General features: G+C 34.3%; 1 protein-coding gene across 4 annotated transcripts in view; it reads right to left on the minus strand.

The window, feature by feature from the left end:
* The window catches only part of LOC149085227 (gamma-aminobutyric acid receptor subunit beta-like), a 210,613-nt gene that overhangs the window by 40,459 nt on the left and 153,767 nt on the right, over window positions 1-16,387 (minus strand). Inside the window, exon 8 of one of the 4 annotated variants that reach the window (XM_089233105.1) lies at window positions 4,902-5,745. The exons of the other annotated variants lie outside the window; for them this stretch is intronic. Coding sequence (XP_089089231.1) covers window positions 5,488-5,745 — 258 coding nt within the window. The 3' untranslated portion in view covers window positions 4,902-5,487. Of the gene's footprint in view, window positions 1-4,901; window positions 5,746-16,387 lie in introns of those variants that run through there. 4 annotated transcript variants of the gene reach the window in all.

Below are 16,387 nucleotides of genomic sequence, written 5' to 3' on the forward strand. Positions count from 1 at the left end.
GCACACAGTAGGATTTGTCTTATTTACTGCAGTAAGTACAGCTACGTTTTATTGAACACGTAATTTTTTGCATACTTTCAAACAGTCCAAAAATCACAGATGTAGTTAGCACAAACTGTCATTTATAGAACTGAAACCCGAAGTATTCAGTTTTTCTTCCTGCACGTTGAAAATAGAGTATCTACTAAACAACAAACGGCTAGGCAACTTTGGTTCTTGAAAATTGGTTGTTTGGAAGCACTTGTAAAAATACAATCAAAGGGGAGCAGGGCGTGGGAGGTTTTGATTGCTTTGAAGGCTTTCGTGATACTAATTCGTCGTACATTTTGTTCTGCCTAACCAATGAAAGCAAACTCCAAAAACATCAGGTCACCAGGTTTCTAAATAATTATTGCTTGTGCTAGAAAGTGCACTAAAAAATTCGCGTGGCAACTTTCACACGGTTTTTTTTCTAATTTTAAAATTCAACGTCAGGATTCAACAACAATGCAGGTGTGTAACTCTATCACAAAGTGCAGAAAAATAGCGTTTTTGAGCAGCATTATCTTCTAGTGCTCGTCAGCTTAATAATTAACACATATCTTTACTTAAAAACAATTATAAATATTCAAGATACGTTAGATATTGCAATATACAGAACCATCTCCATTCATAACTCGTATTACATAGGAGTTATAAATTTAGATGCTTCAGATTGCCGTGAAAATTGCTAATGTTAAGAATTAACATGCGATGTTCTTTTACGCACGTTCTGAGTACTTTAGCGGACGAACATAACGATAACAGTATAACCAGTTCAGACGAGTTCAGAACCTATATGAACTACGGAAATCACATTACCCCAACAATGTCCTGAAAATGTTCATTCCACCATTCAGCAAAGACAGTAGAAACTCCTCTAGTACAATTGATAATAACAAATATTCATCAATTAATTTTTGTGCTCTACGGATATCTAAGGCATGGACCATCATCGATTATAAAGGTACTTACTGTTTTGTCTCAGAAGATAAATTTGATAAAGTAGAGGAAGACTTCACATTCAATAGGGATTCATATGGTTTTTTAGAAACAAGTATAAGTTACATGCGAGAGGTACATTCACAAATTTACTGAATCATCATGAAACGAATCACACATTCAACATACAAAGCAAATGACAACATGAGATTTTTCGTTTATTCTCATAAAATGTAATCTACGAAATGATGCCAAAATGACTAGGTCATTGAACAGTTTATGTTTCGAAGAAGAAAGACACGTTTTTAAAATATCACACATAATTCATTGTTAATTACTAAATAGTTGTCTCAGATAAATAGACAACAATAGATCTTTTTTAAGGTGAACCTGCTAAAGCGGATGAATTTGAGAAGATTTTAAGACTTTATGTGAAAGCACTAATATTTTCTCTTGACAGAGATTGCTTTTTTTGTTCAAGTTTAGCTAGGTCTGTGGCCGAAATTCTTCCTGTCTCGTTAATGTGACATGCGATGATTTATGACAAATACCAGCAAACGGATATATACATTACGAGCATAGTGAAGAATGCTCATTTACACTTTCCAGCTTAGCCGAAGCTCTTGGGCATGACATGGAAATTTTTCGTTTAGCTGGGAATACCAAAGCTTAGTAAAAATAAATGTTCTGATTAGCATGATGGATGATACAGCTCAAGCTGAAGCATCCAATGAGCGATTGCTGTTGTTGGGTTTGGATACCCTGTTGCTGGCTTGCATATTTTAATTTTATTCAATTCAAATCTTTTCACGTAGACATTTAAGCGTCGGTTATTGATGATGAAAGACTGCCTCATTAACGAGAAATCTTCAATATACTTAAAATAAGCTTCGCAGAGACATAACTGAATTGAAATCGTAATCAATTTGATACTACTATCTCATTACATTCGAGATCTCAGTTCAGTTATGTGTTTCAAGTTCAAAATCATTTTCTGGTACTTCCACAATAAAGGTCACAACTAGGAGTCGGATTTTTATGACCTAAAGATGAGAAACGTCCTTGCCGATCGGTTTTTTTAACCGATCGGCGGACGTTTCATCTTTAGGTCATAAAAATTCGAGCCCTATTTTCATAACTAAAGTGAAATCCGAAATTAAATTGATACCAGTAATACTTGTAGCAGATAATAAAATTTACCAACAAAAGAAGCAGAAACAGGATGTAAACTGCGAGTATTTAAATGTCACAAACAGCAATTGATTTTATATTCTCTCATGATTTTGGCACTGTAATATTAATTTATGTGATTCATTCTGAGAATCACGTCGCATGCACAGTATACAAACAAATAACCAAATAACTATCACAGTAAGTCATGCAAATACTACTTGCACTGTTTTGGGACGATAAAAAAAAACTATAGTACTGTACATAATTTATTTGATATAGTTCCATCTAGATATTCAAATATTATATTGTTTCTACAATATTAAAATTACTTGGTGGCTATGCAGGTTTTTTTAATGGATGTAAATTTATATGATTGAAGTTAAGGGATACTTAAAACCAGCCCTCTGCCATTTGGACAAATGATGGCTAATTTCATTCAAATTTCAATTGAATATTCTATTGGAATTTTTTTTTTGACATTTTCTTCTTTATCATCATGAATCTGAATTTTATTTTGGGGAATATGAAGTACTAATAGCCAGTGTATAAGAAGAAAACTTGAAGTAATTTAAATACGTTAAATGTTGAGAAAGGCAGTCGATTCTCAGATTTTATTCACAATCAGTTGGAAGGGTACTTTGGACATACAATGAAGTTCTTTAAAAATTATATAGGTTTTGCTATATTTCTTTAATGGAGCTTACGTGCATTAATATGCGAAACTAAGTGGAGGATTTGTAAAAGCACGTAAGGAAAGTAAAAAAAAATTAAATAAATGTTCATATTTTTACGTAAATGTGGAAAGTCATCCACAGTCGAGAACAATTCAGCATTTCTTCATTGTTATTCATGTTCATTATTAAGTTTAAAGTATTATTTTCTCTCCTCTGCACCTGCTACTCGTACACTTACTTGCATTAACTGAATACTTAACATACTAACAGGCTCACATCATCATCAATGATATACAAACTCACTATAATCAGTGCACCTGTGATTGCGTGAATAGACGCATTAAATTAATCTGTCTCCTGTGCTTACCTGAATATCCGTTAGCTGTGCATTAATTTCATCCTATTCGGAGCCGTTATTTTAGCCAGTTTAGAGGTCAGAGGAATAGTTACGTCCAATATTAAGCTTAACTGTCATTAGCACTACTTTTAACATAATTAGAGAAATCATACAGTAGAAATGATAAATTAAAAGGTGAGAGAATTGGAACACAACTCATGAATGTTCACATGCGCGGAAACAACTCAAAAATTCACGTATCGTTGGCAACATATAAAACATTTTACACAACAGAAAAAAATAACATGTCTTAACTGGGCACAAAAAAAATTAAGAATAGAATTTTACACAAGATATTATCCCGTAGGTATGAAATAAAAAGCAATATAAGACTGAAAACGAATTTTCTTGACATTGGAACATTTTGTCGCATTCAAAATTACAATAGTAAAAATATAAGCAGCAAGCACGATGAGAAAAAAAACCGGAATCATCTAATTATTACATAACCCACATATTTAAAAACATTTCATTAGTTTATATTGTAACTATGGTTTGCAAAACTTTTAGATGTTACTGTATTTTTTAAAATCTAATATTGCTTGCTATATCTGTTTAATTTAATCTTCGCTTTTAGAAACTCTAATGCTAACAATAAAATCTAAGTTCTTAGTCTACTCAAAGAGCATCATCCAGACAAAATTATAAATACCGTGAATTCTGAGAGATAAGCCGCGGCCTATACGGTTTCAAAAGTTAGAATGGTAAACGGTGTTGAAACGATATTGTAATATATAATTTTGACAATGCTTTTCCTCGAAAAAATCTAAATATGACTCACGTGGGATTTCTGTTTTGTATGTTGGATATCGTTTATATTAACAATAACAAAATAAAAGACACATCATTTAAAGTGCTAAAAGTTGTAAAAATATTAATGGAAATGATAAACAAAACCTTTTTCCGAAAGTTCGGATGCTGTGTGATCAAAAACTTTCTTACTGAAACAACGAGCTTTCAGAATTAACGAACTATATTTCAATAAAGTTCTATTAATACTGAAATATTTATTTTTATTTCAGTATGTGTGTTTGTGCTGTCAGCAATATAAAATTGATGTGAAAGGCTTGCGTGTGTGCTCATTTTAGATTATTTGCTTATTCCCAACAGTATTGTTTCATTTATTTCTGATAATCAATGTACAGTTGAGAGTTCTCTCTTGACAATAATTCACCAAATAAAATTTTATTCGAACGTTCACGTCTAGATATCCCTTGACATGACGATAATATGCGGCTTACGCAAAGGCATGGATTTTGCTCTGGAACGGTTTTTTAACCCTTTAATGCGGATTATCTTCAAGAAATCACGGTACTCAAAAAGATATATTTTTTCATAGCCTATTTCCAAAAAGAGGGAGTTCATTTTAAATAGTGTATCTAAAAATACACAAGTTTAAATACGACAGCGTTACAATGAGGAGATATTTGTATACATCATAATGGCTTGAGCAATCTTTGAGCATGAAAATGAAACAGACTTTTACAAATGATGGTGAGTTTTTTCAATCTAATTTGATTCTAATAAATCTAATTTTTACTTATTTCGAGAATATACTAAGTGTTTTATTCTGCAAGGACATTTGGAAAGCTGAAAAATTCGTTTTGTCAGTGAGATAGATCTCAATGTTAAATTGGATGACAAAACATTGAATGCACATCAGTTCCACCAGAGTAGTTATTTTTCTTTTACTTTTTCAACAACAAAATAAAGGCGTGTCAACTGCTTAGCTTATACTCAGCAAACATAACTGCTCGATACATAAACATAAATATATCATTTACAAAAAACAATAAATTTCTGTCAATTCTATACTCAATATTCTATCTTTCGTGCTCACTCTAGCTGGTTTTTTTTCTGAGGCAGCGTGGGTTAGTTATGCTGGAGTTACATAAATAAATTATACTGTACTATTCGAATTAATCTGTACATATAGTGCAACCAGCAATATAATCGGCAAAAGCTTAATTAAGTACAGTACATGTTCGTGGTGCTTCAGGTAGATGTGATGCAGCAGAGTTGATCGCATTGGCTAGGAACATGCTTGTTATTTGCAAGGGATGAAATACTTCCATCACAATGCTGTACTAAGGGAAAAAAAAGCAAACAAAAAAAGGGAGGCATAAAAGAAATAAAAACACAAGAAATAAAAGAAAGGCTGGTGCTGGAGAGAGGAAGCTAATGATATCGCTTCTTCGACATCTCTCACGGCTTATGTTAGTCTTGTTCAAATTATTTGGCGGCCGCATCACACATTCAACTGCTGTGGAGGAGTCCGTAGATTTAACGCGATCCCACAGAAATGTAGTCATTATCAATGGTATCACTGATGTGCAAGTAGATGATCCAGTACATGAGGTTGAAACAAACAAAGAAAACAGGGAATACAACCCGAGAGTACTTATCAATGTCGCTGGGACTAACACCGAAGAGGCTGTCTGCTTTTTTGCCGAAGATGGCATCAAGATCAGGAGCGCCGTTTGCGGGGTTCTCAACGGGTTTGTTGGGGTGAGGCGGTTCACCAATCTTTGCACGGCCCTCCTGCAGCAGACAGAGATACCACGAATTAATTAAGGCCCAAAAATTTGGGTAAATGAAACAAAGTATGTATATAGATATATCTTATATGTATAAAATATAATATGAATATCAATATTTTGATTTATAATTAGTAAACATCCTAGTAGACTAAAAGTAATAATAACAGAATAAACAATTTAGTTTCAATGTCAAGAAAGAGTTTCCAGTAACTACGAAAAACCTAGTTTTTAAATATGCTTGGGAAAAGAAAATAATTTGCCTTCTCTTAAAAACTTACGAGTTCTGAAAAATTTGACGGCAATTATTTTTGGGAGATTAGAAAGAGACATTATCGTATCAGAAGTTTTATAACAAGATCTAAATAATTCTTTACAAAAACACGTAAATCAAATTTAAATGTTGGCTTGGGGAATCCACGAGTAAATAGTTTTTGCATTTTGTTAACCCATTCAATACGACATCATGAAAAAATGAAATAATTACCATGTAAATATTTTGGTGGGTCATTTTAGTTCTAATTAATGTCGAAAAACAAAAAATAATAATTTTTTTTCAAAAACAAAGAATTAATTAACCTGCCACTTGAAAGTTTCATCAGCAATACACGCTTCAATAAAAATAACAAATATCAATTCAAATATGTTGAGTAATACTAAAAATGAACATTTATTTTACCACAAAGAAAGCCATAACTTGTTTTATATGCATTTGTTAGGGAACATGACACAAAAGTATAATGCTATAAACACTTTTACAGGGGCGAAACATCTGAAATTTATTAGTTAACATATTTAAAAACTAGTTTCCCCTAGCTGTCATCTGGTAATCGTAAAGTAGTTACACAGCGTTTACACTTCAAAATACCAACGTCCCAAAACGTATGTAAGGGATGTTACGGAATTTAAGAAATTAGTGATACTTTTAAGTACTGTTAGTAGTGAAAGTTAAACATGCTTGAGAAAACAAAAACTTGAGTTTTTGGAAACGTAGGAGTTCTTAAAAATTTGAAGACAGTAATTTTTGAGATTATAAATAAATAAATTATCATATCAGAAGTTATATCCCTAGTAGATCTATTTATTCTCTACAAAAACACAAACACGTAAATCTAATTTATAATTTTTTAATTTTTTGCTACGAGGATCCATAAGTAAGTAGTTTTTGTATTTTTTAAACTACTGTTTTATATATTTAAAGATAAAGATGAAGTAATTTGCAGTAAAAAAATTCACTACAAAGGAACCCGGAAACCGTTTTGAGATGGATAAAATAAACCATTATAAAATTTTAAATATGAATCCACAGTAATATCAGGGATTATCGAACTGAATGGAAATCCCAAAAAAAAAAAAAATTCCCTCATATCCTGAAGAATTTTTGTTCTCAAGAATTTTTAAATTTAAAGTAGAAATGCATTCTAATAAATTAAAAAAATTGCACAAGTTTTTTTTATGCTGAATTGAATATGCTACAGTAGAAGAAGAAGGATAATGTAAATGCAATCCTGGGTTTTAATATGCATTCTCTTGCTATGATAGAATTTCAGTTTTGTTACGATGAAATGAAATTTAATAGAAAAATTTGGTAAGCGAAAATTTAAGCTCTTAGAAGAGAATAAATATCTGAGCCAATCTCTTAAAAAAGGTTTACTTTACTTTATTTTTCTTTATCGAACTGGGTTTCAGTTATTTCGATCGTAAAAAATATAGAAATTGTTTTTATATATTCCAGAGCCACATTATTTTTTCATTTTGGTTTCGAAAACGCGAACATCACTTGTTTCTTAGTAGTTTTTGAACAAATTACAAATATTTTTTTAATACCAGCAATGATTTTAGAATGTGAACATTTTTGCTCCGTAGATTGCGCAAAAATCATTCAAGTGTATGGTTGGATAATGTAAAAAGTTTTCATTACTGGTTATAATACAAAATCTTTGAGTGTATCAACATAGGGCAATCCACTACTGTTTCACCCTCAAAGAGATGAGTTGTGTCGTTATTAAAATTTATCTTTGTCCACTTTTATCATAAGATGGCCCATAATGCGTTTCAATGCGAAAGTCATCTATTGTCTCGTAGGAGAGTTAGCCTTTTGCTGGTACGGAAAAGACCTTTAGAGATTTCTGAGGTAGTTTCCAGCCCCCCAAAAGAAATATTCTAAATTAACAGAAATTGATCAAGAAAACATGTAAAGGTATTTTCTTTCGCTATTCTAATTTTTTTGCAAACATATTTTTAAATTTTGATCGTATTTAGAAATGAGTACGCCTCTTTTTTATGTAAAAAACTGAAAACTTTAACAATATTATTCCTTCAAATGCACTTAAATTTGACTTACTGTTTGGGGCAGTGTTTATATATCAGCACGTTGCAACGTACCATTCAAACTCAGAAAAAAATTATTCAATCACTAATTCTCTCTCTGGTGATTACTCACCTCCGTGTCATTTGATCTCTACCGACAACGAACGTACTCCCGTTGCGGTATTTATACTTTTATAAATCGATTCTCGTAAGTACTAAAAAACAACTCTCAGTGTTCCCCTTAATTTATGGATATCAAATAGATACAATAACATTTTGAATATTCCCTTAGTACATAAAACAATGAAGAGAAAAACCATTTTACATATCTAATTCAGAAATTTTATAACAAACTACCACATGGTATTATTTGTTCTCCTTCCATACCGATACTGAAAAAACGATTAAAAAATTATCTTTTCTCAATAGTTGACATTAACGATCATTTTTGAAAAAAAAACAGAGCTCTGTCAGTCATAGTCCTAAATTTTATTTTATAATGAGTGCATTTCTTTCAGTTTGCTTTGAATTATCCAAGTCACTAACCGATTCTCGCATCTTAAACTCTAGCATTTTGTGTTGTTCCTTCATTTACAGGGATTGGACAAAATAATATAGACACCTGTGAAATGATACCAAATCTTTATTAATAGGCCGCTGGCCCTCCTTTTGCTTTAATTACAGCTTGTATCCGTCGTGGGATGAACAAATACAAGTCATGCACCACAGTCACGGGGATACGTAGCCCCTCCTCCTGCAAAAAGGGGTCACTATTTCAGAACGTGTCTTTGGAGGTGGAAACCTACTGCGCAGTTTGGTCTCCAAAATACCCCACAAAGGTTTAATTATATTAAGATGAGGGAACTGAGCGGGCTACACGAGGTATTGCAGTTCATCATCGTGTTCATCAAGCCAGTCTCCGACAATTCCAACAGTGTGAACGGATGAATTACATCTTGGAACATAGGTCGAGAATCAGGGAACAAATATTGCACCATTGAATGAAGATGGTCGGCCAGAACACTGACATAAACCGATGCTTTAACCCATCCATCCAGGAAACAAGTGGGCCGATACCATGGTGAGACATGACGCCCCACAGTATCGCTGATCCGTGGTTCCCAACTTCGAGGCGCAAATGCGAGCCGATCTCCCCGTTAAAAAGTCTCGCCACAGAGAGCAATAGTCCTACAAACAGTACAAATATTCAGTCACTACACATCACTCACTTCACTTCTGAGATATAGATGGCAGCACTGAAAAATCATACACAACACCAGATACGCACTCAGACTGTTAGGTACACGTACTCACACTTCCAGCACAACTCACTAGGTAGTAAATTGCCTATGGCAATAGACCTGAGTTGTGCTCGGTTTGGAAAAAAAAAAAAAGCATCACTGCTCCCTCTCCATGCTTAACAGTAGAAAGGAGACAGTCAACATCATAAGCTTGTGCTGGCGTTCTCCAAACGTAAACACGTCCGTTAATCTGGAATAATCTGAACGACGATTCGTCTGATCAGATGACATTCTACCATTGTTGTTGTGTCCAATTCTTATGCTCGTGACACCATGTTCATCGTTTCAAGGCATTGCATGGTGTCACCAATGATTTTGGAATAGTCGTTCTACCTTGTATGTTTGCTGCATGCAGTTCACGGCAGATAGTTTTTGTCGATACACCTTCCTGTAGATGTGTGTTCATCTCAGATGTTATCTGGGATGCTGTTATCTTGCTGTGCTTTCTGGCCACACAATCCGCTTGAAAACCCTTCTGAGTCTATCAGCCATCTTCGACTTCCGCCCACAATTATGCTTGGTAGATGATGTCTTTCCCTGTTTGATATAGGCTGTCATTACCATCGACACAGTACTTCTCCCGTCACCAACAAGAGCGGCCGTTTTCATTACTGTGGCCCCGGCAAGACGGGCTCCAACAATCATGCCTCTTCCGAAATCTGAGGTCAGCCATAACGATGTTTTAACGCCCCAATATACATCGCATCCGAACGCTATCACTGCTACGACTAGACTGATGTGTGCACATTATCGCCCACTAAGTGGAACTCTTCCACACTAGAGGGCGGGTGTATACGACAGGTTCCCTCGAGTATTGTTTTTTGCACAGGTGTTCACATTATTTTGTCCAGCCCCTGTATGCATATGTGAGTATGTATCTGAGATGCTGTTTAGTTTCTCTACTATTTACTATCATTATACATAATGATTGCAGATTTTTTCATTGTATAGATGCAGAATTAATTTCCATGCATTTGTTTGTTCCGTCTTCGTAATTGTATAGTAATTATTCACTGAATGCTTCATGTTCATCAGTATAGACCTCCTCGATGAATTTGTTTTTTCGTTATTATGTAACATTTCATCATGATTAATAAACTTTTAATAAAAAAAATTCATCTATTTACTTTTTCATAGTACGGTTATTTATTTACGCGCATGAGGCCTATTAGATACAGTTTGAATTCGGTTTTCCAAACAGTATAAGTAAATCTCCAAGCATGCTTTAACTGATATGTTGAACATAAATTTGCTATGGACAACACTGGTGCTCTAATTGTTTGGCTGTCAGACGAAAAATAAAAGTATTTTTGTGAGAATGAACGAAAAATACCTACTGGAATTTAATTACGCCATTTAAATATCTTTTAGCGTAGGGATTTTCCGCACGGTAGTTTCGATGCTATTTTTATAAACGGGAATTATTTCAGGTGGTTTTCAATTCATTTAACCAACGCTAATGGAAACAACACAGAAGAGAAAGCTAGCTATCATTCACGAATTTCAAACGTATGAATTACGGATGGAATCCCAAGAAAATTAGATCTTCGAACTGTCACACCGAAATTTCAATCAAAGGGGGCTGGAGCGCATTCAGCTCAATTAAATGGCCTTTTCAGTGATATTTGCGAAAGGAAAAGCGTTTGAGTAGGAATGAAAGAAAATTATTTGCATCTCTTGAGTGGGAGATGCACTTAAATTGTTGATGTTTCAGGAATAATCTTCAATTTAAAATCAGCCGAGCATTAAAGCGGGAATTTACATCACCAGGAATATATATAAGCTTTAATCCCCTTTTCGAAGTTTCCGTAGATTTAATCCTATTTCAGAATGTGATGGGAGGGTCGAAATTTCTCTCTATCCTTACGCTTCGTAACTTTATTTACTGCGAAGACTTAACTGCTTTATCATATAGTTGATATAAGTCTCATGCCTAAGCAATCTTATGCATGAAGATATTTACAAGATTGAAAAAAAAAATGCATAGTCATACTTTTTCTTCCCCGAACATTTAAGGTTTTGTTTATGTGAGTTTTTCTTTGGATGTCTATAAAGTGTGCGAGATGAGAGCTAAGTAGGATTAAACCGCTATTGTCGGAATTTATGTGGGCTATTGATATAGAGGTTATAGAAAAGATTTTTGAAAGTTCACGTGTATGTGTGCAATGTTTATTGAGACACACTTTCGCTTGGCCATTATCATGGCCTTTTAAATTTTGATCGTCATTTGCAAGTTTATTTTTTCAAAATTTGAAAATTTCACTTCGTGATTTTGACTAATTCGTCGAAAGAAATCTTTTGGAGCAAAAATAAAAGTCTTAAATCATTCCGTTGATTTTCAAAAACTACTTCTACCTAGAGCTACCGAGCGGTCATTTTGATCGGACTCAAAAATTTCGCGTTGCTTATAACCAGATTTTAAGTATACTATTTTAATGCTTTTTTAAATAATAAAATTATACTTATTTCTCTTTAAAACTAGGGTACAGAACTGTTTGTTTCGTTGAATTTCAGGAGTGTGCAAACACACAGGGTGTTTCAAAAGAAGATGGTCCAATTTGCAAAAGATGGTAGACTGCATTAAATAATCTTTTCTTTTGTCTTGGGGGAAAATAGGATACGAAGGTGTCAGAGTGTTCTTGATAGTAAAACCTAGGAGGTGAATCACATTTTATTTTAACCATGCATTTTGCGGCCGCATTACCAGGTTGATGTGTCAAAGAGTCCACTAAGTGGGAGTAAAAGTTGTAAAGTGACCTTAGATCAGTGTTTCTCAACCACCAGACCGCGTCCAGGTACTGGGCCCTGACATCAGCAAAACTGGGACTTGAATGGTTAAACGCTTCGTTTCCCCCCATTTATTTCCCATTAGCCGTATGTATTAGTGAGCCTTTCTCTCACAAAAAAGAAATTAGCGGAGCCGCGATCTTCCGAAGGTTGAGAATCACGGCCTTAGATCCCGTATTTTATCGGACAGAACCATTACTTTTCATATTATTTGGGCTAATTATACAATTATATGATATAATTATTGACAAAATGGTTTGCCTGTTGGAATCACTTCAAAACAAAAGCGACAAAATTGCATCGACAGCACGCCATGTTCTTTATGTCAGTAAATTGCGTATAAGCTTCAAACGCGTAAAAGTTTGTTTCTTGCTTAGGATAGGGCAACCGTAGTTGGTGAAACCCAAAGGATTCGGGTCACTTGAGTCCTCAATAATTTCTACAAGCATAACCCAATAATTCATAAACATACAAAGTCAAACATACATTTTCTCCGTTGGCTTTATTGAATCCCTTATATGGTAGATGTTTGGCATCCCTAGTAACTCTTCACTGTTTTTCCCTATCGGTATCCTTGAGTATAAAGGGGGGGTGTCATTCTGTTGTGTAGTAACTTACATTCCGAAATTTTAAAATAAATGAATAAAATCCAATATGAATTCGAAAAATAAGAAACAATATTTTTTGCGGGTTAGGGTCCGGGGTCTCCCAAAAACCCTCATACGACAATATTTCAAGACAACCAAACCTAATTATTAAGACACTTATTTTAATCTAAAAATGAATTTACAGCTATATCATGTATTTTTACAATAGCGGTCATTTTGACCTCTCCGGTAGATTTAGGGGTATGGTGATTCCGGTAATGTGAACTCTTTATGCTTTATCATAGAAATGATATCGTCTCTCGATCCCAGAAACACGAATGTGCAAATTTTCCTCTTTTTTTTCATCAGATAGTTGGATACCTTATTTTGCTATGAACGTGAATTTTGTCTGAAACGTGAATGTGAATGCCCATTGAAACACATGTTACAAAACATTTTAGGAAAATAACTTCTGTAGAGTAACACACACATTCATGTCATTTCCCGCCTTCTTTTTTTGAAGGACATTGCATATTCGTGTTTCTGGAAGCATGAGGGTGACGATACAAGTCTCATGCCTAAGAAATAATATGCTTGAAGATATTTACAAGATTAAAAAACAAATTTTGTTTAAAAAACTAAGGTTTTGTTTATGATTTTATCTTTGAATGTCTATAACGTATGCAGAATGAGAACTAAGAAGAATTAGAATGGTTTTGTCAAACAGAAAAATTTTAAGTATTTTTATAAAGCTTTTCTTGTCGAAATATATTTCAGAATTTATGTAGGCAATCGATAGAGTCCAAGGTATAGAAAAGATTTCTGAAAGTTCACGTATATGTATGCAATGATTATGCAGTAATACATTCGAGTTCTGAAAAGAATATTTCAATTTTATACGAGTATATTGAGTTATTTAAGAATAAAATCTTGAAAAAATTTACAAATGCCGAGAACTAACCTTGCAGTCATGAATCCAATCCCCCGGGGCAATACCCTTGTATACCTCAGCAACACTACTTCTGTAAATTTGTGCAACTGGGCCCCATTTAGCACATTCCCTAAGGAATCTAAGACAAATATCATCTGGTTTTTAAAACGATGCAAGTTTAAGGACTTGCATCTTACACTTGAATATCGTTGAGGGTTTTACCACCACATGACACATCCATACTTTGGATACATCCAAACTTCTTCATTAAAAACGGACGCTAAAAAGTCATTGGAAATACTACACATTCTTACATTACTCTCTACCCTAGATCCTTCTATCGAGAGGGGGGCCAACTGTCCCTTTACAACCATTATTGACATACATGAAAAGTAATTTTGGGTCAGCGCCAATGTAATCTGCCAACCTAGATTCAATTGCTTTTTACTTTCCCTAATCACCTTCTTCAATGCCCTTCCTTTTTCTGCAAATACAGTAAACCTCTCTTTTGCGGACACTGGCGGGACAAAAAAATTCGCCCGTAAGAGAGAGGCGACCGTTAATCAGCGGCTTGAAATGCATAGTTTTGTTATACAATGATAAATTATTATTTAGCCGTAAGAGAGAGGTGACCTCATCTGACGGGTGTCCGTGAAGAGGGGTTTCACTGTACTAACGGGTATGTTACACTCTTGACCCTGCAAAAATGATTCTACTTAAATCAAGATTCCACCCCCTTTCCTATTAGATATATTTCTTGAAAAGGTATAGTAGCTTTAGATGTGTAAGAAGGATTCATCCTCATCGTTTGCCTAAGATTCTACAAGGTCTAGGCCTTCCACAGCTACCATAGTTTCTAAAAAAATCTTTCTTATTTCCCAAGCTTCTGGCATTTATTAGCACATTTTAGTTTGCCTTGTGATTTGGTGTCAATCGATTGTTTCTTCACTTGCGGATAGTTTTTAACACAAAATTTGTAGTAATATACTTATGATGTTTGGGATATAATTGAATCCATATATTTAGAAACCGTAACGCATATATTGCTCATCCAAAAAGTTCATAATGTTTTCCGAATGCTCTGATTGTCTCAGTCGAGTAATATTATTGTAACTGTCTTCTCTATTTTTGACATCAACTACTTGTAGTTAATGAAATAATGCAAAACTCATGATCTGGCTTGGCACAAATATAAAATAGGATTTAATCATAATGAAAAAACGTATCAGTCGTTTTTTAACATAGGTTAAACAAGCTATTTAAAAAGAACACGATTGTGGGCTTTCATGCTAAAGCATCGGATAATATTTGACACTGGGTGAAATATCCTCGTGATGTTATCGTCGAAGCGTACCATAACTAGAGAAATGGTTCCATTGCGATTAATTTAAGTAAATACAGAGGAGCATCGAGAGTGCCATTCATGCAAGAGATGAACGTCGGCTCTGAAAAGGTGCGCGAGGGCTGACCGACGTACTGCAGTTGAGCAGTCCTCTGTCCGAATGAAAGAGGAGCTAAGAAACTTTTTTCCAAAATGTCGGCATAGCCAATCGTGTGTATGATGCTATAAAGTAAATATGGCTGGTAACTACAACCAAATATGCGGTACAAACGACCTCAATTCGAATTAATAGGCACATCAGAATTAAACCTATTCTGTTTGGAAAATAGTAGCGTTCATGGATGAGCAACATTATACGCTAAATGGAATAGATAGCTCTTGGTAGTTCTGCAAAAAATCTCCGAGAACAAGATTGTAACCATTGCTGGGAGAATACGAGCTGATGATAGCAGCATTTATATCCGAGAAACGTTCTTGTAGCTTTGTCTATGTTCAGAAATACTTATGGAAGTCACATTCAACTGTTATGTTTATGATTCCTTCCTCGCAGATCATGTTCATAAATAACTTATTGCCATTCTTGGGGAGTACAAGATCTTCATGAACGGTGCTATGACAAGCCACGTGTCGCTACAATGTCTTAAAATTTTGTTTCTACGTATGGAATCTTCATCACAGAAATACGATACGCCATATGGCCAAAAATGCCTAACTACTATTAGAAGAGTTTGGCCAAGACCTTTTGCCCGATTGTTTCCCTCATTCAACATAATAAATCGCATTTTGCATTTTGGATCAATTCGATAGCGATGACCACTTAAAGTTGTGCTGTATGAATAATGCATAAAGCAAACTAATTAAAGGTGAAATATACGCTGCCCGGTTGTGGAAAAAAATTCTTATCTACTTTGTTACACGTAAAAGAATGCACAGTCTTTACATTCATAAACTACTGTTTTCGCCGGAATATAGGAGATGCATTATTATAATTATTTTTCTGAAAAACAAACAGTTCTTAAACACCTTTACAAAGTGTTCATGTAGTGTACAGAATATTTATAGAAAAAAGGGATCCCGTTATAGCCTGAAAATATGAAGGTGATAACACATGCTTTAACAGGTCTTTCTGACGAATTAATCACCTTTTCCTGTGAAAACACTTGGTAAAAACGTTTTAGATGCTAAGCAATTATTAATAATAATGTAACTCTATACATATACACGGATGGGAACACGTTTTTTAATTCACTAACCCTTTTTATTCAATTCAGTTATCTCTCTTTGATGGAGTGCTAATTTCAGAATGGAGGAAAAAATCTGATCTTCTGCGTCGTAATGACAATATGGTGGATACTTTCTCCGCATGTGATATACAGTCATGATTTGCA

The sequence above is a fragment of the Pholcus phalangioides genome, unplaced genomic scaffold, assembly GCF_987345545.1.
Source record: "Pholcus phalangioides strain wild (caught in Gottingen) unplaced genomic scaffold, Ppha-v1.0 ptg000007l_1, whole genome shotgun sequence".
NCBI lineage: Eukaryota > Metazoa > Arthropoda > Arachnida > Araneae > Pholcidae > Pholcus > Pholcus phalangioides.